The 25,569-nt window shown below is 34.6% G+C and overlaps 1 protein-coding gene across 4 annotated transcripts in view; it reads left to right on the top strand.

Annotated features, from left to right (window-relative positions):
• LOC140165961 (protein turtle homolog B-like) overlaps positions 1-25,569 on the top strand; it is a 94,700-nt gene that overhangs the window by 17,575 nt on the left and 51,556 nt on the right. For all 4 annotated transcript variants that reach the window (XM_072189320.1, XM_072189319.1, XM_072189318.1 and 1 more), the window contains exons 3-4: positions 2,101-2,234; positions 12,347-12,462. In XM_072189320.1, the coding sequence (XP_072045421.1) occupies positions 2,101-2,234; positions 12,347-12,462 (250 nt within the window). The remainder of the gene's footprint in view (positions 1-2,100; positions 2,235-12,346; positions 12,463-25,569) is intronic.

Here is a 25,569-nt window from a genome sequence, read left to right as displayed (position 1 = left end):
ATATATCAATTTATCTAATGGTTACACATTTCTTATAGATCATTTCATTTCATTTTTCATTTCATTTCATTTTATTTGCCAAAAAAACATACAATACAATACAAAATTAAAGTAACATAATGCAATTAAAACATCTGTTGTATTGTGTTATTTTGGATTGGGTGTCTTTTTCGTTCTTGAGTTTGAGAGAGAAAATGGCAGTATATAGTATAGAGACTGCAGGATAGAACAAGTCAACTCTCATTATGAAACAAAATGGTGTCTTTCCTATACCATGGTTCAGTCCAGGGGGGGGAGGTTTGAGGGGTACTCAAGTTTTGTTGGGGTAGGGAGGTGCCGCTAAGAATGTGAAAGTGCACTCATCACTATGCCAATTTCTCAAGAAATATGGATCCATCGATATTCCAAAAGTTAAACTTTTCATCCAAATTTAACAACTTTTCACCAAATGTTGGTAAATTTGGAGAAATTTACAACATTTTGATAAAAGGACTCTCCCATCTACCAAAATTGGCCTAAAAAGGAGTCATTGGTGTACCAAAGGGCCAAAAATCTGACCATGTTTGTGGCATATCCCGTATGGTCATTTGTACTTGGCTGCTCCTGTACATGTCTAATATGCAATAACTTGTTGTGAGCAAATATGAGCACAAAGTTGAACGTGATATAAAATTTAAAGCAGGGCCCTAGCAAACTGATATTTTGTTTTTCAAGTGAAGCACCTTTTTTACAAATGAATGAAACGATTGATGCATTTGTGAAGTTCTTAATAAGATGACCATGACTTGAGGAGATATATTTTGGCAAAAGACAAGTAAATACTGGGAAATAAAATAGTATATACACCCTGTACTGCAAAAAATGACAATGTAGCTCAGAAGATCAAGTGAGCAGTCTTTTGACTTAATGTCTGTGGTTTGGACACTTCACAGGATTTGGTTCAAAATCAGTGGAGGCACTTGAAGTTTTGGCGGAGTGCAGTCACACACGTACTTGCATAATTATATTCCACGGTCAATTTAATCCAGAGTCATAGCTCAGAGACATTTTCACAGACTGGGCTTGTTTCTACACGTAAAACAAACATTAATTGATTCACGAAAATACACCGGGTAATAAACGGTCAGTCTTCTTTGGTCACTCTGATATCATGTTGATAAACAAGCCCTCCGGGTCTTACACGCATACATACTGTATGATGGTCAAGCGATGAGGGTATAGATATGAAATCACGACAGGTAATTGTCAATTATGAAATACTCTTTAGCATTGCAGTAAATAATTAATCTCTATCCGGGATTTCTATTGTCGTTATCTATAGGTTAAATTCATACTCATTTTGGTTTTGACATTGGCATGTTATAGCAAGATGGATTTTAATTACTATCTCTTATTAAAGCAATACAGGATTGTTATTCAAATTGATTCATTGAGATAGTTCTTTAATCTTTTGGTGTGAGTGAAATTTAAATCAAATGTTAGAATTACCCATTAGAAAATGCTTGTATTGACCCTAAAACCCTCCCATTACTAGTCATTATTACCTATACCCAAATTCTTATACATAATATAGTTGAATGTTTTAATCTTTCTACTTCTTGTTTGTTACCTTCAAGTATGAACTTACACAACTGAACATAGGACGTCTAAGTTGAATCAACTAGTGTAATCTGGAGGCTTAAATAGAGGATGAAAAGGATACAATTTGCTATAATGCATTACATTTATGTCTAGCATATACACATGCAGTAGCAAAAGAATCACTGAGAAAGAGAGAGAGATGGAGAGAGGGAGAGAGAGAGGAGACAAGATAAGAAAGAAAACTATGACCTCCACTGAAAGCTGTCTTACAAAATGAGGTTGTCAAAACACTCTAAGATGCAGACTCTCCTGTCCTAATTGCCATAATTGTGCAAATAAATTGTCAAGACTTGAAAATTGTATTCCCCCGAGTCGTTTAACACCGCATCACTACAGGACATGACAATTCTTGTTTAAAAGGTATACAATCTTGTGTTTAAGAATTACACTGATTTTGTAACTTCAGGACATAACTGTAATATTTCACAAATTGTATGTTATGTTTTATCTAACTTACAGGTATAATCAGGAAGATGATGGTTCCTTGGTAATAACATCAGCAGAGCTTCAAGATAGTGGGACATTTACCTGTACTCCATACAACTCATTAGGAACAGCTGGCTCATCAACTGGGACAAATCTCATTGTCAGAGGTAGGCTAGTTTTCTATGGCAACACCAGATCTTTGGTTTCGGGTAGGGTGCAGAGGAGTGAGGGAGTGTACAAGATTGGCAACAAATTTTCAGTTGCCAAAATGAACAATTTTGCAAGGGTATAATTTTTAATGGGGGGACAAGCTTTGTTTGAGGGGCTCACAGACAGTAGGGACTGTTCTCATTGTCAGCATATAGGCTAGTCTTCTTCTTGCAGTTAAGATCCATCAGGTAAATCTGATTGTGTTTTCATCAAGCTCTTGAAGTCTATAGGGGCACCATGTGGGGACATGTAGAGGGACAATCATCAGTTTTTGCTACATCATTTTAATTTCACCTCATTCACAAGTGGGCGATGGGCAGTATGCCAATTTTGTGTAAAAAGTGCTTTGTGGTCGGATTAGTAGTGACAACAGGCCTTTTATTGGTAGTTATATTCGGAAGGATGAGGGGAAAGATTTTTTCAGAAGGGTAAAGGGCAAGTTGTGTGTATTTGTGGTGTGCAATGGGGAGGTACAAAGCTTTGTTAGATGGGGGTCACTCATCCCACAGACTGACAGATTATCAATGGGACTTCCCTTTCTGTTCTTGTTACGGGTGGGGAAGGAGTAGGTAGGAAAGATATTTCCGAATTGAAAAATCCTAAAACTAGCAAATACAATTGTCAAAAGTCAACTTAAAGGAGTATTTTGTGATCCTAGCATCCTCTTTTCATGACATTTTTCAGTACATATCCACAAAAAAAGCCTACTCCCAAAATTTCAGTTGATTCCGATTTTGCGTTTGCGAGTTATGCATGATTATGTGTATTACACTGCTCCATAGACAATGCGTTGTAATTTCGTTCTGGTGCACCAGAACGATATTCAAATTTCACGATATCTTTGCAAAACGAATTAATCTGCAAGAAATATTTTGTACATAAACATTATGTAGCCAGAGGTTTCCAGTGATATAAAAATCTCAACTTTTTTTGAGAAAAGTGGGGGATGAGGCTGTGGATCACGAAATGCCCCTTTAATACATGGGAAATTTAAAAAGACATGCTAAACTTTAATAACATAAAAGAATGTCTTTGAAGGTTGGTTTGCTGAGACACAATGTAAATGAAATAACTTGAAATCACCATTTCTGGCATCTGAAAAAAACTTGCATAGAGAAAAGTTGTGTTTGCCTGCTAGTGGTAGAGCACTATTGATGATGCCCTCATTGTTAGAGTTAGGTTAGTGCCAGCTATGCTGAACTGTGATGTTAACTGAAGCAAGTGCAAGAAAGGCGATTTGTGGTCAAAATCTTTAGGGATACTTACATAACCAATATAGCCAAATATTTTGTTTTTTCTTAAGCCCTAAGAAAGTGTCAGATGTAGATGAGTTATGATAAGGAAACTTCCTTTCAAAGAGAATCCTGCATTAAATGTAAAAATCAACAACTTACAGATTAATATCCTAAAATGAACAAAGCTCATAATTGGAAAATCACTGCATGGTACCCTAAAATAGTTGTATCTATTTTTTTAAATAAATAATTCCACTGAAAAATTAATGCGAATCTGTCAGAAGACATATTTTTTCATAAAAAAAGAATCACACCTTTAATCCTATCCTCATCATCTGCAATAAGTGACAGGTAATCAAACAAGAGCGATAACCGCACCATAGCTGAACCATGTGGCTTTGGCAGTATATTGTGGTAGGCCTATACCACTGTCATCATTGCATTTAAATTTCAGCTCAATTGAAGCATTTTGAAAACTTGACATTTGACCCCTTTATTGGCCCTTAATGACCTGAAATGAATTTTAAAATATTTTAAACATGTTTAGAATGTCATAAGGATCATTATGTTTAAATTTCAGCTCAATCGGAGCATTTTGGAAAACTTGACCTTTGACCCCTTTATGACCCCTTAATGACCTTAAATGAATCTTAAAATGTTTAGAATGTCATAAGGATCATTGCATATAAATTTCAGCTTGATTGGAGCATTTTGAAAAACTTGACCTTTGACCCCTTTATGACCCCTTAATGACCTTAAATGAATTATAAAATATTTTATAAATGTTTACAATGTCATAAGAATCATTGCATTTAAATTTCAGCTCAATTGGAGCATTTTGAAAACCTTGACCTTTGACCCTTAATGACCTGAAATAAATGTTTAAATGTTTTAAACATGCTTAGAATGTCATAAGGATCATTGCATTTAAATTTGAGCTCAATCGGAGCATTTTCGGTTAAAATTACCTTTTTTGACCCCTGTGACCCCAGGATGACCTCTGACGTTTGGAAATATTTTTATTATATTCTTTATGTTTTCCTCTTTCATATGACACCACTCGTGGGGTCATACCTTCGTGGCATTTAGAGATATGTCCATTTCAGACCAAATGGTTAGTCAGTTAGTAAGCTAGTAAGTAAGTAAGCTAGTAAGTAAGTAAGCTAGTAACATTCACTCATATAGGCTGATACCATTTCATGGTTCAGCAAAAAGTTAACAGTGATCTGCTACACCAATATCACCTTGAAGATAAATTGATATTTTGGAGTAATCTCATCCATCATTTGACATGTGATGGTAACTGGAAACAAATTGTAATCTTGACTCAGACTTAAAATAAACTTATTCAGGTGTGTTTAATATGCAATGATATGCTTAGAGAATCGTAATGAAATATTGCAAATTTGTACTATACTGGTGTGTGCGTCATGAATATGGGGAGTAGAGCAATATATCAAATTACCTCAAATTCATGTTGTTCTAATGATTCCTTTTTCTGGCTGATACTGCTGAGTTTTCATTCATTAGGCTGTATTTGTTTCTAATAATCGAATTAGTGGAAAAAAATACTTGAATGCAAATAAATAGATTTCATAAACCCCGAAAATGTTTTATATGAAAGTGACACTGCATACACTTTTGATGGGGTTTTTAAGGTTTTCAGTTTGAGTTTTTTTGCAATTGCAAAATTAAGTTACTTGCAAACATGAGTCATTAGCAATTTGTGATTAACTTGTATCAATGAGTGGTGCACTAATCAATGGGATATTTTATTAAAACTTTTTTTTTGCTGTTGGTTTAATTTACAGTTTCAAACAGCTATACATAATATCCTGTAGATGCATGGTAGTTTTCAGCTTCTAAATTTAGGGTGTGAAATTAGCTGCAAAAAAGCAAGGGAAAATGTGTAATATGTCCCACGTTATAATAGTATGTCATTAGAGGGATTGATACTTTGACATTTTCATTAATGCTCTGTGAACATTTAATGTTAAGAGTGTTTTTGTGTAATCCATGTTGGTTTAAGGAATAAAAATGACACTCTATAACATTTTTGTGATGTTTCAATCAATCATTAAATATAATGTATCTCTTCAGAGCAAAAGTGCACACAAGTACATGCAACACAATACAACAAGGCCTTAAGTGAAAGAATTTAAAGAAAATATCCTACCAGTCGTTATTAGGATAAATCAACACGTTAATGGATGTAATCTTTTCATTTTAAACAAAGCAAGTATGCTCTTAATGGCATATTTTATGCAAAATACTAACATTTTGACTAGTTAAGAACAATACTACTTGGATAAAAGTACCACAGTACAATGGGCTCAAGTAATAATGTTCTGTTATATTCAAATGAATACCAATCTTAAGTGTATTTTGACAAGATTTAGGAACAACAACTATAAATGTAGCTCTACTGCTCCTGTCACAATTCTGATGAAGTCCCATGGACGTGGTGATGAAATATTAAAGTAAGTCACTATTTTGTTGAGAGAACTGTTTAAAACATTCATTCTAACATATAAATGTAGCAATTGTTATTTCCTTGATCAGTACATTTTACGCACTATGATTTTTTGATTGAATCTTCAATGAGACAATTTTGTTGGAAAAGACAAGGCAAAGCTGATTATTAAAGCGGATTATGGGTCATCAAACCATGAATGGTGCTCAAATCAAAGGTAATCCTATATAAGAAGTGAAGGACTTGTGTTTAATGAATAAGTGATTTTTGTGCGGAAATAATGTCAATAAAACTGATTAATTGGAGATTAATCTGTCTTCTGCCCCATCAGACAGCATATTAATGATTCTGTCTGCAACTTGTGCTCCACTACCACTAGTTCGCTAACAATATGTAGGGCAGCTGTTCCATTATAATCTAATCTAAAACAGCAAAATAACAAACTTGTAAAATGCAAAATTTGCCATGGTAGATGTCTCAGAAAATGGTGTGCTTACCTTTAAAAGTACTTTTAAAAAGCAAATTTTTGCAATTTAGTGTCAGTTGTAAATGTGAGAAAAAATAGTAACATTTGTTTAAGTATGAGGGTTGAGTTGGTACCTAAGCAAGTTTTTTTTACACATAACAGTATAAATTAATCACCCCATTATCATTATAAACTGTATAAGATAAATTGATAATCTTGTCTTATCATAAGAAATAAGCATAATGCATAGCATGTAGATAATATTAAAGTTGAAATATCTGAGTATGGGAGGCATTGACTCTGGATTTGGTCTATAATTGAATGTTTTGAAAAACAAGTAGAACATTTAATCTGTGAGATAGTTTTGTGACATATCAGTCAGTAATTTTTAGTCACATTATTATGTTAATTATATTACATGTTCAAAAACATAGATTGAAATTTACCATGAAAAAAATCCTTGGCACATTTTTGATTTAGTAATGTCAAAATGTAATCACTTTGAATAATTGAGAGCTGTGATGAATTACTTGCATTTCAGAAATTGAAATATTAGATATGTGTAGTAACATGCTTTTATCAGAGTAATAGTGTGTAGTAACATGGATTTATCAGAATAACATTAACAATGAAGTCACATGCTGTGTTAATAATATTGCGTTGAATTTATAAACTGTAAGAAGAATGGAATTATGGAAAAATTGGATCTATTATGTGTACGCATTTGACATCAGTAATAGTGTTAACTTTCAAGTTTGCTATATCTTAATATTTTACCGTTTGGGAAATTTTTTGTTGCTGTATGCAAGCACAGATATTGGAACACCAATATCTGTGATGCAAGTAACCTGCAGTTAAATCAAAATCACAAGTTTTACTGAAGTCGTCTTTGTCCTATGTTGCTTACTGAATGAAGCTTCTTGATGGGTTGTTATTATAATCTTATAAATTAACCATGTTTCACAGATATTTTGGAGTAGTTTTGCAATAACTACGATGATGATTCATTCATTCAGTACTAAAAGTGATAAAAATTGAAAGTATAAAATTGAACATTTTTGAAACTATCACAGTAGCTTTTGTCTTTGTTATTAGATTTGTGTTGCTCAATTAATGTAAACACTAGATTTGATAAAGTGATCAATCAAATAATCTTGGCACAATTTTATACTTTTGAACTTGATTTCAAGATCCCACTCTAACACTTGCGCCAGACTAGCTTAAGGCATTTGATAAGGAGGATATACAGGCTCTGCTTAGTACAATGGTGATCCCATAGGCCAAACGATCATACATAATTAGTCACTATTATTCAAAATAATGATATTCAAGATGATATTGACAAGGTCATGATATAAAAGAATCAACATCTTTGAGTGGGGATGAGGACATAATTTGCATGAGAGAAGTGGAAGATATGCAAATTATGCAAAAATGATCAGATAATGATAGGGCTTAAACTACTTGTTGAGTGTGACATATATACCTACAGGGATTCATCAGGAAAAAAAAGTGTATGCAAATAGTATACCATTGTAGTATAATTTTAGATGAGTAAACACCAGAGGTTGTTTAAATGTAAGCCCAGAATACATTGCAGCCACTGACAGCATGTTTGAGAAACACATGGTTATTTTCAGAAAATATCACACTGGGCTCCTGCTGTGCATGGTCAAGGTTGTTATACAACAAGATAAGCTATGCATCTGCATGCATGCATTTGCAAGAAAACTTTGCTGGTTCCACCTTCTTTTCCCAAGCATTTAAAATATCTCAAATTGTTTCAAAAACACACGACTTTTTAACTTTCTTGGTAGCAATGTATCCACAAACATTACCCGTACCCAATTTTCAATTCAAAACATAAAAGTCGCAATGAATATTCCATCAAAACTACTGGTTCTTATTTTGTACATAAATTTAAATGTAAAATGGTGTTGAAATGGCTCCTTTATTACATTGCACGTAATAACATACTGCATGCTGGGATTACATTGAATCAACCTCTGAGTAAACACCCTCTTATCTTGCACATCAGTTCCTTGAACAAAATACTCCTTGTCCAAATTATGTGTTGGATGAAAAGGCTGAGTAACATCAAGAGTATCTGGCTTTATACAGTAGATTGCTTTAGAATATTAGCTTGTTGCCGGGGCTTGTTGTTGGGAACCTTTAGGTGGTTTTTGCCTATCCAATATCGTGTCATAATGGATGGGCTGGCCAATATTTTGAGTAGTGGATGCCGGCACAGCCGGTATCCACTACGATAAAAAATATTGGCCATCCCATCCTTTGTTTTAAATGAATGAAACCGTTGCGAATATCAAACCTGCCTAATTGCGTTCTTAATTCGGACACACGTATTAGGCGAACATTATCACGGGATCATTGAGGATCTACAAGCGTGCCACCATTGCGTGTCGGCACGCTCACTGTCTTATGACTATCCACTATCTTGTCATAATGGATAGGTGAAAACCAATCAAATTGCGTGTATTCTTTACCAGGTGCACAAACTGAATAAGAATGGTATATAGGGTTTTGTCTTAGCAAGGTTGACTTTGAACACAGTGTAGGGTATGCATATAATATATATCCCTATGTCTTCATGTTGTTTAGAACATTTTGGTAATTGGTATTAATTGTGACATGATCTGATGTAACCAGGTCAAATATAGCATTTGTGAAATTGAGATACAGGCAAAAATAGGAGAAAAACCAATGAAATACGTAAGAAAATACAAGCTGAAAGCTGCTATGAATGTATGGTTTACAAAAATAATGGAGATTGGGCATGATGATGATAACACCATATCTAACATTGACTCCTTTGGCCTGCTTGGATGAAATCAGGGGCTATTTTAACGTGCCTTATGGCACGTTTGTGCAGTGAGATTAAAATTCCGTGCAGTGAGAATTAAAAATCTGTGCTTAAAATATTTTGATGCAATTCGACAAACTCAATAGGGATGCTTTAAATATAGCACCTACCGTATGGTCACTTTCAGGTAAAGTTTCAAAATTTTCGCGCTGCGCGGACTTAACACTTCATCACCCCTTTCCTTGTGTTTCTTGAAAATCCCAATTTCCAAGGGCCTTATGAATATCATACGCATAGCTGGCGTACCGCTACTTAGTATCATCAACTCCCCCACGCTTTGCTCACAATCTAAACAAGGTCTGGCAGCTTTCCATTTGCTAACGTGCGTGCTATATGGGGTGGGGTGCGTCAACGCTTGGAGATCGCAACAAAAATACACAGGCCTAGATACCGGGGGTGATCTACCATTTTTTTTTTATGGGGGATGGTCCATGCAATCATCCTCCCCCATGTTGACGCCCGTATGTGAGTTTCTGACAAAATTAACCTCATATTTGGTCATTTTATCATACCTGAAATATCGCCCATGCAAAACAGGAGAGTGAGATTAACCCAATTTTTAGCTCATTTTAGCATTAAAATGCTAATTTTTTTCAAGCGCTTGGCACATGCAGGTCAGCGGACCGGCCGTAATTTTATCCCTTTGAAAATTTATTTTTCATCTCGAACTTCTTCAAAAAGCAGAGATTATAGTTCCATCCTTTCTAAATTATATAAATCATCAATATGAGTGCTGGGGAAGCTCTACGGTCCGATGCCTTGAAAAGGCCTAAATGTAAAAACTAGTGAGCTTGGGGCGCTACACCCTGGGCCCCCGCCAGAGGGCCAGGGGCTTTGATACACGACTCCACCAGGGGATCTAAGGACCCACCCCAACCCGTTTGAGCTCGCAACATTGATAACCTGCCGATAAACAATAGGCTATATAATCCCTACAAGTGAGCAAAGTGTTGGACTGCAGAAATTCCCCTAAAATCATTTTGTTGGGCCTTCGGCCAAGTTTTTTTTTTTTAATTCAATGTAGGGTGAATTTTTTGTGAAAGTGAAAGAGTATTTTGTACTCATTTCGTGGATGTTCTTTCTGTTTTCAAAAAGTAACAAAATAAGAGCAAACAAGATTATTTTGCAGGTTTGTTTGTAGATATGGCTTAACGTAGCTTTATAACTCAAGCGTGGCAAGTGTCCAATCTGGTAACTAATACGGTCAAAAATGAGTCGCTTAAGGGATCTGGAATGAGCGTTTTAAGCGTTTCGACAGTAATCTTTATGGAACATGAGAGCACCTCAGACGTATCGAATTGCATTCTGAATACGAAGCATGTCTTTCTGATATCAAATAATTTTCATTTTTTGAAAATCACGATATGAAATTTTTCAAATTTTTGATATATAACAGTCCTCGAAGTAAATTTTATAAATCTAATGATATATTCTTAAAGTGTATGTAGCTAGCTGGAAGGAAAAGCCGACGATCAATTCAAAATTTTCACCTATCATATTGAAGATATGGATTTTGTCCCCCAAAAGACCTAATATTATTTGGTGTTTTGGGGAAAAAAAATCCATATCTTCAATACGAAAGGTCAAAATTTTCAATTTATCGTCGGCTTTTCATCCCACCTACATACGTTAAGTATAAATCATCAGATTTATAAAGTTTACCGAGTACTGTTAAATATCAAAAATATCAATTTTAATGATTTGCCATAAAATGTGTATTACATTGCGAATTTCAAAAATCAAAATTATTTGATATCAGAAGGACATTCTTAGTATTCAGAATGCAATCGATATGTCTGATGTGCTCTAATGTCCCACAATAAATACTGTCCAAACGTTCATACCCCATCCCTTAAATGAGTGATGTTGTAAAATCTCCAAAACTCGAAGGAGGAAACTCTCCTATAACCAGGGGCGTAGCCAGGTTTTATTTTGAGGCTGATTTTGAAAATGGGACCTTTTGGACCCTTTCTCAAATTTTGGATTTTTTGACCAAGAAAGTATAAAGAACCTGAATTTTTCAATCGACACGCTCATAAATGGGCAAATTTGGATCTTGTTTGACAGAAAAGCATAAAAACATGTTTTTTTTTTGCTAGCTATTTCATAAATTGGACCTTTTGGTCTTTGGTGATTTTTTTTAGGGGGGCTATCTCTGCCAACACTCCTGCTACGCTCATAAATTGGACCTTTTGGCCTTTGGTGATTTTTTTTTTTGGGGGCTATCCTGCCAACACTCCTGCCTCCAATACCCCCCTCCCCCAAGCTTCTTGCCGCTGGTTGATCACCAAGACTTTACATCGCCAACGTGCAGTGACTTTTTTCATCTAAAATAGCCCCTGGATGAAATCATATCACATATTGATGAAAGTAAAATAAGGAAATATTGTATTTCAATAATACTCAAAATCCAACAATATTTGTGCATGTATAGATCAAGAGATGGTGATATAAGGATATAGTGTATTCAATATCATAAGGATGTATTCAATAGCATACAGCTTCACAGCATATGTGCCAGATACAAAACTATCATTCATAAAGATCCATATATACACACACACACACCTGAAACCTTTATACACAAATATCAGATTTGGATGATATCTATTTACTCTATAATGAAGAGAAACCAGAGTAGTTGATTAGGTCAGCATCTAGGCATAACAAAAGGATGTAACTCAACTTTCTCTGTTCAGAATTTAATGCTAGCAGGGGAAAAATAGATGATATTCAAAATTTTCAAATTCATCACCACTTTTGGTTTCTATTAAGTTGGAGAGGTCATCACAAGAGACATGTTTCACATACACACACACAAAGGTTCAAAGAACATTGAAAATTCTTCATTTTAATCACCATACTTCAGTGTATGTACCAAGCTAGAATCTAGGCCAATATAATTATCTATCACTATTCAGTAGCATAGAATACCATAGAAATGGATCCCATCGACAGCATTTTAATCATTCTTATCTTTTTCCTGTGTCTATTTTCTTTTTGTGTCATATTAGATCCACCTGTTTTTGTGAGAAGACCCAAAGGTTTGTACCAGCAGATGAAAGGAAAGGATATCACTATCCCTTGCTCAGCATCAGGTGATCCAACACCGCAGATTACTTGGAAAAAGGTGAGCAACAAATAAGAAAAAGGATATTTTATTGCCAAAACAATAATTGGTGACTCTAACCAAGCCAAAGAAGGCAATTTTGAAAATCAAGTTATTCTCACCATTAATTTGCCCAGTAAAGTAAGGTATGAGCTTTTATAGATTTCACAATTGCCACCTTTGGCCTGCTTGGATCAGATCACCATCACATTTGAATTTATAAACCTAACTATTGAAATATAGGGGCATAACAGCCTTTACGAAACAGATCATGTAGTAGTACAAGTCCAAATTTTATGTTTTTATAAGCTCCCTTATGGTTGAGCACTTTACCATTTTTAGATGGTTTCACCTCTATTTGGAATATATTGAAATATATAAAAAATACCATCCAATTATAGCACACCATCTGTTTGTAGCTAATGATGTACAGGGTTATTATAGCAATAAGGGAATCATTAAAGAACATCGCTAACCGGATATAGTTTTTGTATCTATTCAGTGAGTGTATTACACTTTATATTTAGTCAATGAGAGCATATTGCGTGAGCATGATATGCGTATATGGCGAGATAGGTGAAACAGGTTGAGAGTAATGCCATGTTGAATTTCCCAGTGGCAGATTCAAATCAATGCATTTATGTGGTGGTGTCGCTAGGCATACGAACAATTTGCCCTTCTACGTGTGTGTATACGCCGCACAGAATTCAGTTAGCATGCACGATTCGGATCTGCTACTGTGAAATCCGACATGGCGTTACTCTCAACTTGAGACAAGACAGACTCTAGAAGATATAAAGATTTTATGATTTTTGCAGTTAATAGGAAAAAATATCTGCTTTCTTTTCATTTAAGTCTGAAAACCATATTTACTAATATGCTGATCATGCTCCTTTAGTAAGACCCTGTTCACATTAGAAAATTTCTTCATTCGACAAAGATAAGTTAATCTTGATTAACTAATTAAAAGCACACATACACATTATTACACTGAACGAAGCCAGAACAAAGACAGTGCGCTGTACACATTTCATGAAAATTAACGAAGCTCGAACGAAGCTATTAACGCCCGGCTATTATTAAAGCCGGCGAAGGTCACTTGTCACATAATCACTTACCTTCGTTGAACGAAGCGAGCGTACACATTACAAAATTAGCTTCGTCGAACGAAGTATTCCTTCGTCAAAACAACCTTTTTAGCTTTGTTGAAAGAAACAATTTAAATCTTCGTCAAAGGAAGAAAAGTGCGTACACATTAGGAAATAACGATTTTTAATCTTCGTTCGAGGTTCGTGAATGTAATGTGAACAGGGTCTAAGTCTCTCAAAATTCAAGAGATACTCAGATTTGAAGTCTCTGGCAAATATTTTTAACTGTTATGATTAGCCATAGCATGTAGGGTGAGGCCAGTCCTAGACTAGCCTGGAGTATACTTATGTCTGCATAGTATACTATAACAACAGAGCCTGAAAGTAGTGCTAGATTTCACTAAGAGGATCTTTATATTGGAAAAATCATAGATTAAAACAATTGTCGTAGATAATCTAATACACAAGTTTAAAAGGTTAAATTCAAGCATGGTACAATTTCTGCTTGAGATGAAAATTTTAGTAGAGTAGTATATTATAATTGTTTTGAGAAGTATTTCAAGTATTATTTTGAACCCACCTATTTCATCAAATTATGGAAAAATAAGCAGACCAATGTTGCAATTCAAATACCTGCTTTATGTTTTTTGTTTTAGTCACAAACACAAGATGTCAAGTCTGTCTTGTAGCTTATACAAACAAATCATTCCCAGGGGTAGATCCAAGAATTTAGGGGGCGCCACACAAAGTCAGATGCCGCTCTGCAAAAATTAGGGGGGCACAGCCCCGGGGGGGTACTCAAGTTTGGTTTTGGTAGGGACGTGCCGCTGAGATTTTGGAAGTAGACCCATAAATATACCAATTTTTCAAGAAATTTGGACCCATTGATATACCAAAAGTCAAAATTTTCAGCTGAATTTACCCAAAATTGTCTTAGTTTTTACAAATTTTCCCAAAATTTTGAAAATTTTGGCCAGATTAAGGAAAAATTGGGCTGTTTTCCGAAAAAAATTAGAAAATTTTGAAAAAAGGACCCATTCATATACCAAAATAGGCTTTGAAAAAGGGGTAATTGATATACCAGAAGGCTGAAAATGCTACCCATGTTTTGCGGCACGTCCCGTATGGTCATTTGTACTGAGTACCCCCCTGGGGGCACAGCGCCACTCTGCAAAAAAATCCACCCCTGATTCCTAGGGCATGTTGGTTTCTCCGGGAATCATCACAACAACAAGTGACCCATGATGATAGTTCTTGGATCCTTATTTTGATGAAAAATGTTAACAATCACAAGAGGCAGCTATTGTTGGTAAGCAGGTGTTTGTAAAAAAATATCAGTTTGAGTTTTCAGGTAAAAATTTGTCGCATGAAATTGCCTACAATGTACTGAAATTCGGTGCAAATTGAACCAATGGTTCCTGAAATATTATTTTTTGGTGTCGAAAACATAAAATGAATAGAAAGTCAACTGTATTATAGCACCAAGTGACTTAAAGCTTTAATTGTTTCACATGTATAGAAAATCAGTGTATGTTTCTTTCGGCATTAAGCAGTATCAACTTCAAACAACAAACAACAACAAAGTATGTTGAGTGCCTGATTATGAATATACTGCTTGTTTCATGAGTGGCCAAGACTGATGTTATTGTTATCCACCGAGACTCTGATGCAAAACATATAAAGCAGTGCAAAGAAATGGGGAAGTGGCTTGAGCATAGGGAGTCCTGTGAGACTCAGGAGAAGGAGGAGGACAGGAACTTGTCAGGTAACATGATAGAAGATGAAGATGGTGAAATTGGTGCCAATAGGATTGGGGATTGTGAGGATAATGTGTGGGAGGAATCATGAAAGGCATTCTGTGATTTCTTTTTTTTTTTTTTTTTCATGGCTGTTTTCAAAATGGTGGCTTCAGTTTTCTTATTATTGAATAGAAAAAAAAAAAGAATTGCTTAAAAAATGAGAATGTAGCAAGCAGTGACCTTAACTTCCTTGATACCAATGAAAATCACCAGCTTGACAGGAGCTTGTACTGGCCTATACTGAGATCTTATTGAGCAGGCTAAATTGCTGCTAGCCATTCCATGTTACTGCCAGCTTGTGATCAAGAACATCCCCACATATGTATGTTCAAACATTGTCAAACTTTAAAATCTTAAATCTATAACTGTGACTCTTGAGCCACCAAAGAGAGACATGATGAGATATATGATTCTTATACTTTTGGTTTTCAACCTGTCAAAGTTCTTGGCATGGAAACTCAAACTTCTCTTCCTTCCCATCCATTTACATGTTGCATGAGCTCAAAAGGAAACCATTATGTTCTTAAATTTTACATTGGATAAAAATAAAAGACATGCATGATATACTTTGTCTTTATCATCTATAAATCAAACTGTACATTAAAGCATGAATAAGAGCAGAAGGAAATGATAAAATAAAAGATGCACATTAAGATTTGAATGTAGTAATGACGTGCAACGTTGTAATAGCACGGTGAAGGTAAAAGAAGTCAGCATCAGGTGCATGTTAGGGTTGTACGCTATGTGTTGGACAGATGTCGGAAGTTCCAGGGCCCTGATGTTCCCTTGAATGAATGACAATGATGCCATACATATCAGCATCTTCTATTGTCCTATAATTTCTTGTGATAGTCAGAGCATATTGTTGACTCCAACAGAAAAGCTGAAAGGGGAGAGAAAAAGGTTCTATGCTTCCTGTTTTGAGCTCGTTGTTTCGTCAATTTTTGATGAGACGCTTGAGGGCTTGTGATCATCCTGTGTTATTATCTGTCTGTTTTTTGCACAAAAATGAGAATAAAAGATGGAAAATTTATCATGGTGTGGTGAATCAGAGCAGATGTTATAGTTGCATGAAGGAAACGTTGAGACGTATTTAGCAGGTAACTATAGTAGGGGTGAAGATACAGATGCAACACAGGGATTGTGGAAATTGGTGGACTATTGATTGAGCCAAACACTACCCTCTTTCCTCTGTTGCCCAGCCAATGACAAGCAGGACACCTGCCTCAGATCAGAAACTGCAGATTAGAGTTGTCCAGTGAATGCATATATGTGACCCTTCGCCACAACTGAGCCCGAATTTTGCGCTACAGTGAAAATTGGCTTGAAAGGTGAAAAATGAGATTTTTAAAGATTTGAAATGATTAATATGTTTTCTTACACTAGTCCAAGTTTCATTGCAAAATATAGAGTAGAAACAAGTAAAAAACATCATTTTCTGAAGCTTGTCGTTCTAAAAATATTCCTAAAATTGAGTAAAAAGTGTTTTAGAGCGTCGAAATAATCGTGAAATTTGTCCACTGCTACGAAAAATTCTCTCGTTCGAGTGCCGCCATGTTTGGTATTGCCCCGGGGTATTGCCAGAAAGTTTGGTGGTAATAGCATGTGTGGAAAGTAATGGTTGCTATGGTCAAAAGTTGTAAATCATTTAAAAATTGGCAAATTTTGGAACCCCTGACTTTAAACTGTGTTTTCTCGGTTTCGCGTTTTGAAACCGTGACACCTTTGAACGACCATAACTTTACTTCTAGATATGCTATGAAGCTGGTTGAAGTAATTTTTTTAAGCTTATGGTACGGCCTTTGCAAGTATGCCAAAACCTCAAAATGGTCTAGAGGCGACATCCGGGCTCAGTTGTGGCGTGGGGTCACATATGGTTCCCGGATATGGTTGCCACTGTGCATGGCTGCCTTATTTTTAATCACAGATTTATTGGGGCGGGCAACTACCATTATGTGAATGCATATGATTGCCATTGCTACTCTTTTGTTCACAGATTTATTTGAGTAAGGGAACTAATTAGTGAGTGATATATAATGTTAGATTCAAGGAGGGTGTTCAAAATATATAAAGCCACATTATCATAAAATCCACAAAAGTTTGTTTAATTAGCCTGTATTGGAGGAGTACTGATAGACAGTTACACATAATCTCAATCTCCTTCTAATGAGTCCATTTTCAAATCTGGGATCTGTACTTCTACATGGCCCTTAGGATGAATCTGTCATATCTCTAGTTGCAAAAACCAAAGATAACTTAAGGAATACAACAAAACAAAAACAAATGCTTTGCAGCTGAAAGCTTACCAAATCTTGTATGAAGTTAAGCAATTTGGTCTCCGCTGGAATTAACTTTCACCCCTCCATCCCCCCTCCCCTACTCCCCCCACCCCTTCCCTAAAAAATATGGTACTGCTCCTGACCATTTGCATAAAGCATAGCCATTTAAGGCTAATCCGCTAATGTATAGGTTTAAACAAGATTACTTGTTTCCTTTTAGTCTTTGTGCCTCAAATGAAATAATCTGGCAGCCATTGACATTGCCATGCATCTAACATACACTATACACTATGCCTACTTGTCAGTTGTGTTCAATGCATGCTTCCTGGCATGGTGGACATCGCCGTTTTGTTCTTTTGTGTGCCATCAAGTTGTAAAATAAGTTTTCTGGATAAATATAGACTTTGCCTGGAAGCATTGTTCATTCAGATGGCCACTTTGCCTTGCAGGCAAATTTGCATTCAAGTGGCTACTGTACTAGTGTTATTATGTTTTTATGTCATTGATCTGACATTTATGTTTTAATCAATGTGTAAAATAAAGTTAATTCAAGCAGCTAAAGGCTAACTATGATTTAGTGATTTTTAATGATGACTAATTAAAGTGAGTAATATAGAAGATAAAGAGGCAGTGTGGTGAGAGATGGTGTGACTTAAATATTATGATCAGATAGCATTGTTATTGAACCACCAAAAAACCTTGGATTGTAAGTTTTTTTAAGCATATCCCAGCAAACACACAACATTTTACAGAAAACTTTTAAATGTAGGGTTATATAAAGGGTATAAAAACATTTTAAAAACATTCAAAATATTTTTTGAAAACATGATTCAAAATATTCTAGCAAAATGTTATTTAAGTGTTTTAACACTTAAATAACATTTAAAAATGTTTTTCCAAAATATGTGTTTGCTGGGTCCAATTATATACTTGAAAACAAATGCAGTTGTCAATTAGAATTTTTTTCCTATTTTTTTTATTCCTATTTTTTGAAAGTGTTTAGAAACAAAAGTTGTCACAAATGGCACTTAGATAACAATGGTTGCCATGACAATCAAATCACTTCTTTAAAGAGGTTGTGCTTATCACATAAATGTCATCAGCAACACATGTTGACAAATCACATTATCAGAGGCGTGAGATTTCTACCAGTGTTACAACATTAATTCTTAGTTGTTTCATGTTACTAGCAGTCACAAATCACTGTATTGGAGATGTTTAATTATAAATGTAATTAGTGCATGTAACATTTGCTCTATTTATTTTGTTTTGTTCATAAGCCTAAATATCAGTTAAAGTTGACAAAGTAACCCCATTAGAGATGTTAATTTTTGTACAACGCCATTTGCCACATAAACATGTTTCTATACTTCACTAATAAGCATATCCCTTTAATATTGGTAGCAGCTCAGGCCTAAAAAAATTGTTTGATTAGCGTAACATAAAACAATTAGGGTAGGTCGGTCGGCAATTGTTTTTTGTTTGTTTTTTACTTTTTTTACACACATTTTAAGCGATAAATTGCGTATGATAAATGCCTTGGAACTTTTTTTTTTTTTTTTTTTTTTTTTTTTTTTAAACAATTTTTGCAAAAAAATAAGAAAAAAGTCTAGGGTCGGACCTATTTTTAGGGTCGGTCGGGTTACGCCAATCAAACAATTTTGTTTAGGTCTCATTGTTATAAATGGCATCAGAAGTGTTATATTTTAATATGATTCTGATTGTCAACAAGCATCAGAGATGAAAAATGTCTCTATGATGCATATTGCTGCATTAACTCCTATTTTTTTCTTTATACTTTATATCATTATACTAAAAGAATATCCCTTAAATATAATTTGTCAGCACCCTTTGTTGATAAATGACACTGCCAGAGATGTTAATTGTCTCTACGATGCCTATTGTCACATTGACTCCTTCTTTCTATCATTAATAAGCGTATCCCTTACAAATTGGTGGTGTGCTATTGTTGACAAATGACAGCATCAGATTTGTTAATATCTATGTGATTGTCACATTAACTCCTATTTGTTTCTTTATATCATTGATAAGCTTATCCCTTAACAATCAGCAGTACCCCATTTTTAACAAATGTCACCATCAGAGATGTTAATATCTATATGATGGTCATTGCCACATTAACTCCTATTTGTTTCTTTATATCATTAGTAAGCCTATCCCTTAAATATCGACGGCACCTCCATGTTGATAAATCACGTTATTGGAATTGTCAGACAGAATGATCAGCTAAATTGCACTGTACACCTGTATTTCTGAATAGTCACTAATTGAGATTCATAAGATACAAGGTCAGCGTGGTGAGTCTTCCTTTGATGTGATGCTCTATTTTTTATACATGCGTGTATCAATTACATAAAGGGGGGATTCTATAATCATAATTCATACAAAGGCCATTTTGCCGACCATGATGCTGTTATTACAAGTACATTGACTTGTGATGCACTACATCTGATGATGATAATAATATCCCAATTAATTTGTAGAGCAAGGTTCACTTGGGTGCATATGAAAAGAATTAATGATTTTAATTGTTTTTCCATGTAGAATTAATGATGATAATAACTGTAATAATATTGATGAACGATATATTGTTTTACAAAATATGCACCTGTGCAAGGTAACCAGTGACCACAAAGATGTGAAATATTAAAATTGTACATGTATGCACTGGATGATTATTATTATAGTGTAATTAAATAAAACAAATGGATAATATGTCAGATATATACATATATCTTTTGAATCATTGGCACTGCTTTGAGATCCAAACTTTTGATATTTAAGGGGTAGTATTAGTGGTCCCAACCACTAAGAAGTTTCCAGTTTTTGGTAATTTGTTTTATTTAAACATTTTACCAGGTAGCTAAAGGAGAATAGAGTATTATGTTGAGAAAATATAACACAGCCATCTTCCCCTGAAAAAAGGCATATTTAACAAATAAGCATGGTCAAATGCCCAGATGAGGTTAAGTTGGCATATGGGAATTGAGGTTGAATTTCTAAATGTCTGACCAGTAATTTTTGTAGTTATACAGGTAACTATAGCATTATTACATGGTTGGCTAGTAGTGTCAACAAATGTCAACAATCCCTGGGGAAGCACATGATATCACATTTTATTACAAATTACTACTTAAGATTTTAATGTGAGAAAAGCAGCCATTTTGCTTCCTTCTTCTTTTCAGAACACAATAAGCTAAGTTAGACCATTTAGCAGAGTGTAATGGCTATAATTGGAGTGGATTTATGTGATTCATATCAATATGATTGATTGGCTACTTTATGCGCTATATAATGTGATGGTATTTGTACTGCTTGAACAGGTCATTCTACAGGCAGTTGACCCTGACTGGACAGTTATTAAATGCTTGGATGGCATTTGCAAGGCTGTGATGGATTATTGTAGATAAGTTAAGGTACTGTGGTGGGGATACTTTGTTTATTGCTGGGGCATCCAAACCTGGTTGGTAGATATTTGCAGGGGTGTAATGGTACAAGTTCAAGATAGGCAGCCATCTCCCATTGTACTTGAGTCTCAAGCTTTGCAACATTTTGGGGTTTTTTTGCAGTCTTTTAAACCAGTGTGAAAATTGATTTGTGAGGAATTTGAAGGAATACAATCAAAAGCTTTGTTATGCACAACAGTTGACAATCCTGAAATGTTGGTTGTTCTGATAATCAGTGTATACAAATTTTACACCTGCTGGCTGGCTGACTGGGATTTGCAGGGTTGTGATGGATTATTATAGATCAGCTGAGGTACTGTGTTGGTTGCTTTTAAATAGAGAGCTTGTTAAAAACAGTTGTTGACAGGGCTTTAATGTTTGGCTGTTTGACACCTCCATTGCAAGTTTATCAATAAATTGCTACTTCCATCCATGTCAATGAAAAGGCAAAGCTGTAACTTTTTTAAAGAAAGAAAATACGCCTTGAACAAAGGTCGTCTTATTATGAAAGAAGTTTGTGCCCAAAGCATTTGACTTATCGGCTAAAAACCTGTAGTAATATATTTTCCCATGTATGTTGGAATAAAGGGAGACGTAGCAATCAATAAAAGTATAGGACTGAAATAACAAGGTAATTGACCACATGTCCACTTAATGCAAGAGAAGACGAGGAGAGAGAGAAAACATGATCACAGTTTGGTTGTGAAAGGTCAATGCTGTGATTGGCTTAAGTTCAAATTAGCGCATGTTTTTATCCCCATGTGTACAGCAAGCCGTTAAGATCCGATTACACCCGGTGGATCATCAACGAAGATCTGATTACATAAAGAGCAGTGATTTCCGGATTCCGGGATCAGGGTTTCCTGTATTTATTTTGAGATTAATTTGACAAAAACAAAAACAAATGATTTTCAAATTTAGACGAAAACTGATATGATTTTACAAACTGGCATTTATCTGAAGGCGCTAGTTTTGTGGCATTTTATTTCAGCAAAAAGAAGACAGCATGTAATATCTGCCTAATTAAAAGTGTACATTCCTTTGCTTTTGAAAAAAACACCTGCTCTGCATTGACCTTCACATGCAAAAACAATGTAACTGATGAATAATAACTACAGCAGGTTGCTTTCTTTTAGTGTGTAATGACTAAATCACATTGATTGTTGTATCATTAGATACATCATAATTTATTTATAGGTTACACCCGTTTCCGTGAAAGTGCTTAATGAATAAAGATGAGTCTGAAAACAGGAGAGAGTCTAATGATGATGAATTAGTTTTCAGTTTTCTTCCTTACGACAACATAAAGCTTTTATACATGTAGGAGAAAGTAAGTGAGAAAACTGCATATCTCTAACACACTGCAACCAGTTCATTTTGTTTTATGTAATACATATTTTTGAAATAATTTGCACAATATGCAGCTGTCAAGAGCTGCACAAGACTAGCAAGGAGGAAATCCATGTGCTGCCTTGTATTGTTTTATCAATATTGTTATTGATAGTTTGATTTTATATTTTAGTGTTCCTAGTATATATATTTCTTTTTAGAATTGAATTAGCTTTCGGTACTGTATCTTATTTATAGTGCCCACCCTATTTAGCCATTACAACAGTATATATTTACAAAACAATAATTATTAAAAGAATACACAGGGCATCCTTTGGATATAACTTTCTTATCTTTTTTAAAAATGAAAGTCAAGAGACTATGCTTCACATACCGCATGTAATGGCATTTTTTATTAATTCATACCTTTACTTGCGTAAAACAAATTATACCACCCTACTTATTTCCTGGATTGCATGATGCATGTTTCATGAAGCTACCAAATTATGATGAAATGGTGCTGTTTTTATGTAAAATGGGTGTTGTATGCTCTCATATCAATATTTATTCAATATTGAAGTATATTTTGACTTTTGAAAAGTAAATGGACATTTGTATGTGTGAGCATACAAGTAGATATTCAAGTGTATAAAAGATATATGGGTGATATGACTGCAACATTGTACAAATATTTTGCAAAGGTGAGATGCATTTTGCATAACAGACCAGTGAAGTATTCCAGATGGCTGGAAATTATGCGTAGTATTGAACTTGTAGCACTGTTCTAAAGGTTAAACTTTGTTTGATAATAGTAATTCTACCTGTGAATTAAATATGTACAACATAGTGTGCTTGGCCTATCTACTGAAGATAGCAATTTAAATCCAACTTCTGAAGAAAAACATTATGTGCTATATACTGAAGATAGCAAATTCATTTCTACTTGTGAAGAAAATGCATTGTGTGTTATCTACTGAAGATAGCAAATTCATTTCAACTAGGGAATAAAATACAGTGTGCTATCTACTGAAGATAGCAATTTCAGCAATTTAATTTCAATGTGTGAAGAAAATACAGAGCGCTATCTACTGAAGATAGTAGTTTCAATAAAACTTATGAAGAAAATGCATAGTGTGCTATCTAGTGAAGAAAGCAGAGTGTGATATCTACTGAAGATAGCAATTTCATTTCAACTAATGAATAAAATACAGTGCTATCTACTGGAGATTTTATTTCATATGATATATAGAGTGTGCTATCTACTGAAAATACATACTGAAGATAGCAAATTCATTTCAACTAGGGAATAAAATACAGTGTGCTATCTACTGAAGATAGCAATTTCATTTCAACTTGTGAATAAAATGCAGTGTGCTATTTACTAAAAAGCAATTTCATTTCAAGTTGTAGATTTTTGAAATACAGTGTGCTATCTACTGAAGATAGCAATTTCATTTCAACTTGTGAATAAAATACAGTGTGCTATTTACTAAAAAGCAATGTCATTTCAAGTTGTGAATTTTTAAAATACAGTGTGCTAACTACTGAAGATAGCAATATTTTATTTCAATTTGTTATTAATACACATAGTGTGCTATCTACTGAAATAGCAATTTCATTTCAACTCATGAAGAAAATACATAGTGCGCTATCTACTGAAGATAGCAATTTTTATAATGACAGCACATCAAATACATATAGTGTGCTATCTACTGAAGTTAGCCATTTCAGTTTCTGATTATAGTTGTTCAACTTGTGAAGAAAAAACATCTTTTGCTGAAGATAGTCTCTCTATGTATAGTGCTATCTACTGAAGCTAGCAATTTCATGTTCTCAACTGGTGAATCAAATACACTGTTGAAGATCTGAAAACAGTTATGCAATCAGTGAATTAAATACATAATGTGCTATCTACTGAAGATAGCAATTTAAATGTTCGATAAATCATTCCATTTTGGAATAAAATACAAAGTGTGCTATCTACTGAAGATGACAATTCTATTCTATTCTTTAATAATGTACAATGTGTGATATCTTTTGAAATTAGCAACTTCATTAATAGACCAATTGGGGAGAAAATCGTTTGCTCTGCTGAATACGAAAGTCATCCCTCAACCAAAGTTTATCCTGAGAAGTAACTTTTTAATCATCTTATCTTCAAACCTATTTAAGATAATATATTTATGATAGTGTGATAAAATGAAGATAAGTCTTTTGAATGAAACACATTTTGTCATTTAATCATGACTTTGTTTACCATCTTTCATGGATGTTAGCCATAAGCTAAATTGATTTGGTTTTTAATCATCAAATTACTCAAACATGTGAAGTGATTTATAGCAGCAATTATGGTAGCCTTATAGCCATGGTCATAATAGAACCTTGATATGAGCATGTGTTTGACATACTGCAATAATCTATTAGCATTAGCAACATGACTTGTGATAAGTCTGCGCTCCAAGGAAGGTTTCATGTCAGCCCATGCCATAATGCTTAGCTGTGATCAGACTTGACTTTTCACAACAATGATTATTGCAAGATAAGTCAGTTGGTTCGACCTTGAAATAATGCCAGCCAAATACAAGTAGAGGGATTTGTCATATTAGATCCAACCTGCCCAGAAATGACTTACTGAGCAGACTGAGGAGTATTTACACAGAGTGTCCTGGAGGAATAATGATTAAATTTCTCCAAGATTGGTTTATTTAAGGTTTCGGAGGAATTCTATGATGGATTATCAAACACTGCATCAGCAGTGGGTGGAAGATTAAATCTGAAAAATCGCTATCAATGGAAATACTTGGTTTATTGGTAATCATGCGTTGAGATTATATGAAATTGAAATCACCTGTTTCTATTTATGCATGATGGTCAAAAGATTAAAATTTATTAGTAGTGTCTTATTCAAAATTGTAGTTTTAGTACCATAATCAGCTTGGATTCTATGATATCTTTTCATCATGAAAAACATATATTTATTTAATCTTATGGCTAGTACTGCACACCTGTCCTTGCTATAAGCTTACCATGACTTATTCTACCACATCCTGTGATTAGGGTTAGGTTCAGTGGTGTAGCATCATAGGGGTACAGAGGAGGGGGACACGGGGAGGGTTGGCACATGCCCCCCAATCAATATGAAATTTTAAAAAATCCCATAGGAAAA

This window comes from Amphiura filiformis, chromosome 12 (assembly GCF_039555335.1).
Source record: "Amphiura filiformis chromosome 12, Afil_fr2py, whole genome shotgun sequence".
Lineage (NCBI taxonomy): Eukaryota > Metazoa > Echinodermata > Ophiuroidea > Amphilepidida > Amphiuridae > Amphiura > Amphiura filiformis.
The sequence above is the reverse complement of the archived record's forward strand: the minus strand, read 5'-3'. Positions and strand labels throughout refer to the sequence as shown.